Below are 1,061 nucleotides of genomic sequence, written 5' to 3' on the forward strand. Positions count from 1 at the left end.
GGCATCCACTTCTGAAATAGCTTGCCTCCAGAAACTGTACGAACGTGGAGAAACGATGAAAGTTATACATGTGTTCAGGTCTTTCGTTCACAAGGTCGCTATGAGTCGTCTACGGCTCAACAGCATTTAACAATAACAACATGTGGTTCATAATTTGATTTTCACAAAATTATTCTAATTCATTATAAAAGATAATTTTTCTTATTTTATAGGAGAGAGGTTTCTTTTTTCTAGATGCCACAGAATCACTGTTTCCAGGCTTTAAAAACCATACAAATAAAAATCTCTCTCATCACATGGCAAGGTAACAAATTATTAGCCAGACCATATGAAATGGTTAGTATTTAAGGCTTTTGGATAACACTAGTGCCAAATTCATGTGGTTCAAGCTAATATTTCAAAAACCTTACCAGTTTGCAGGTGTGGTCTTTCTTTGACTGATTAACTGAGGCAATTTAAGCCTCTACTCTAAATTATGTATGTAGTTTCACAAACTTTCCAGCGGTTCAGAGGTAGGTCTGCTCTGCAACAAACTACCTTGCCAGCTAGACTGGTGTTAGTCAGTCAGTCATCTTCTGTTTGATAATCTGAGACTACGAAGGAACAACCTTCCTTCCGAAGAGACTGCAGGGAGCATCTCCTGTAGTCACTTCTCTGATACATTACCATTCTGTTTGCCTCCTCTTCTGTCACCAGTTTAGGATTCAAGGGCTTTGCAACCTTGCTTTGGAATCCTTTGAGGATTTTGACCAACCCCATCTGAACAGCTCCCATGGACTTCTCAAGTCGGTTACTTCTCATTTTTGGTTCTTTTCTTGGCTCGCCTAAGAGTGAAGGGAGAAAATATTGTAGAACAGGTGTAACCTTAGTCTTGAAACGGGTATACTAGGCCTGGGGAATTCCATAGGGAGTTGTGCTGCTAACCAACATGGCACATCTCTCTGGTGGTTCACATAGGTGGTACACATCTCTGTGGTGGTTATCATATGGTGGCACAGGTTCCCTGGGAGACAGACAGACAGACAAGCTCTTCCTGTGTGACATACAGCCTCCAAAATCCA

At 41.1% G+C, this 1,061-nt stretch overlaps 1 protein-coding gene across 1 annotated transcript in view; it reads right to left on the reverse strand.

Annotated features, from left to right (window-relative positions):
• HYDIN (HYDIN, axonemal central pair apparatus protein) overlaps window positions 1–801 on the reverse strand; it is a 294,240-nt gene extending 293,439 nt beyond the window's left edge. The window contains exon 1 of the mRNA XM_006878867.1: window positions 667–801. Coding sequence (XP_006878929.1) covers window positions 667–801 — 135 coding nt within the window. The remainder of the gene's footprint in view (window positions 1–666) is intronic.
• Between the last annotated feature and the right edge of the window lie 260 nt (window positions 802–1,061).

Source organism: Elephantulus edwardii, unplaced genomic scaffold (assembly GCF_000299155.1).
Source record: "Elephantulus edwardii isolate Elephantulus edwardi_28Jun2011 unplaced genomic scaffold, EleEdw1.0 scaffold00001, whole genome shotgun sequence".
Taxonomy (NCBI): Eukaryota; Metazoa; Chordata; class Mammalia; order Macroscelidea; family Macroscelididae; genus Elephantulus; species Elephantulus edwardii.